This window comes from Cynara cardunculus (genome assembly GCF_001531365.2).
Source record: "Cynara cardunculus var. scolymus isolate 2C chromosome LG 13, CcrdV1, whole genome shotgun sequence".
NCBI classification, from domain to species: Eukaryota; Viridiplantae; Streptophyta; class Magnoliopsida; order Asterales; family Asteraceae; genus Cynara; species Cynara cardunculus.
The window spans coordinates 8,031,086-8,033,551 of NC_037540.1; the positions used below are offsets into that span (position 1 = coordinate 8,031,086).

At 36.3% G+C, this 2,466-nt stretch overlaps 1 protein-coding gene across 1 annotated transcript; it reads right to left on the reverse strand.

Annotated features, from left to right (window-relative positions):
* Window positions 1–1,704: 1,704 nt before the first annotated feature.
* LOC112524067 lies at window positions 1,705–2,466 on the reverse strand. The gene has a single exon (XM_025133692.1). It carries the CDS (start codon window positions 2,425–2,427, stop codon window positions 1,705–1,707), a length of 723 nt encoding a protein of 240 aa, XP_024989460.1. The 5' UTR covers window positions 2,428–2,466.

Genomic DNA, 2,466 nt, shown 5'->3' on the forward strand with positions numbered 1-2,466 from the left:
AAAAATATGTTTTGTTATATATATATATATATATATATATAAATTTATTAATTACCAAAAATTTGAAATTTTTTTTTTTTTTTTGCAAAGGACCGGCCGTAACCGGTTATGGGACCGGAACCGGGACCGGACGGCGTAACCGGTTATGGGCAAGCTTGACCGGTTATAGTGTTCTTTATAGAGGGACCGGTTATAGACGGTTTTTGTCCCGATTAGGACCGGCCGTAACCGATTAAGGCCCGGCCCGGGACCGATTTTTGGCCATCTCTATCAGGGTTTATTAGGATTTCGATTATGGGCCGAGTGTTATGGGATGGGCCTGTTTCTGCTGCTTAATGGGCTGATCAATTTAATGAATGGGCTGCAGAGAAGGGAAGTGGGGCTTCATATTGTTACAAATAAAAAAGTAACTAAAAGACAACCCACAACAACAGTCAACATGCAGAGTCATGCAACTATGCTATGTTGCCTTTTTCATTTTCATATTCCCAGAGATTAATTTTATTACTTTCCTGTCTGAATGGATATACTGAATCAGTTTCGTTAATTATTTGTGAAATGGAAATTCTGCCTTAATAGCTTATAATATGGTTCTGACCAATGGATCATGGATGACTCGAAGTCAAAGAATGTGGAGCTCTATGCTTTATTTGAATCCATATCTTAGATTGGAATATATGGGTATCATCATCCGACTCTCAAGTGGTCATCAGAACAACCACTGTAACAAAATTGGGTTTATAGGACCGTCACTAGTAAATAAGCGTTATAATAGACCACTTTATAAGACATAATTTATAAAACTAAAAAATAAAACATCATATCTAAATGCGTTGTGATAAGTTTATTAGAAGGTTTTTGGGCATCGTAACAAGTTTTTAGAACAATTTTATAAAAAAAAACGTCATATTAGCTATATTATAGGACATTATATGAAAAAAGTGTCCTATAAAAAGTTGGGTTTGTAGAACATTTTCTCAAAAGTGTCTTATAAAATAGTTAAATTTGATGTTTTATATTAAAAATGTCCTAAAAAAACTTGTTAAGACATCTAAAAGCGTTCTATAAACTTATTATAAAGCCTTTAGATAGGGTGTTTTATCTTTTAGTCTTATAAATTATGTTTTATAAAGTGGTCTATTAGGACCCTTATTTATTGGTGGTGTCCTATAAATCCAATTTTGTAATAGTGCACACAAAAAAGAGGACGGATGGTATGATAATATTGAGCTTGGAACTATCATGAACAATGTCGCCAGTTGTTGCAGACTCATCCATCCTTTAGGAGCTAGTGTGTTCGGAGAAACATAAACGGGGTTGCCCACAATTAGCAAGGCTGTTGCAAAAGATTGAAGGTTCAAGTATGATGATCTCGATGATAGTTCGTAGGCCGAAGGCAATCTTATGTTTATCTTAAAGTAAAACCACAGGTGTAACTTAATTTGATCTGTTTTGATTTTACATTATAAAACTATGAATTTTTTGAACCAGAAACAACAAATAGGACTATAATATCTCAAACTTCATTAGTATCATGAATCTTATACAGTTACAGTATATTAATAGCTTATCTTCATATTGGAGCTAAAATTAATCCAAGTAATTAGAGAACTTGGAAGTAATCTAAATCACCCTAATGAAATAATAAATTAATCAAAGCAAGTAAAAATGCATACTTTAATTTGAGCATATAAATTAAACTCCTTAGTTGGTGAGAATGTTGAGCAACAAAACCCTAGTTCTCATCAACCTCTGGAATATGCACCCTAATTCGACCTCAAGATCTTCCATGGCACTTTCTACAGCCTCCAACCTCTCTATCGCACTTTGGAGGGCTTGCGCGTCGCAATCCTCCCACGGGCTCAAGCTATTCGCCCTCGTAAACTTCACTTTGGCTGCCAAAACACCATTACAATTGATCATCGTGGGTTTTGTAGTTCTAGGGTTAGGGTTTGGCATCGACATGAGCGACATAACTGACTCCAGTAATATAACAACGGTTTCCCTCACTTCTTTTAACACATTAGCTACAACCATGAGGTTATCGTCGATTTGGGTATCATGACCACCACCAGGAGTGATCGTGTTTTTCATATTTTTCAGCGAGTTCAACCTCTTTAATATCTGTTTCCTCATATCCTTTCTTTGAAAACGGTATTCAGAAAGTTTCATCTCGGTTTCACCAAGACTGACTCTGCGAAACCTTGATTGGAGGTCTTGAATGTGACCTTTGACATGACACAATATGTCCTTGGTGGTCCCACAAGAATCCAACATCTTTAAAGATGAATCAGATGCCATTTGAACCCATTTTTGGTCCTGTTTGTGGTGGGAGAGAACTCGTTTGAAGTCGGGCGAACGAAGCAGATTGTTCACGGAATCATGCAAGTCTCTTAAAGATTCGAAATTTGAAGAGGAGGATGACATTAGATTGAGGGTTTGGGAGTGTTGTAGAAGGTATGCAAG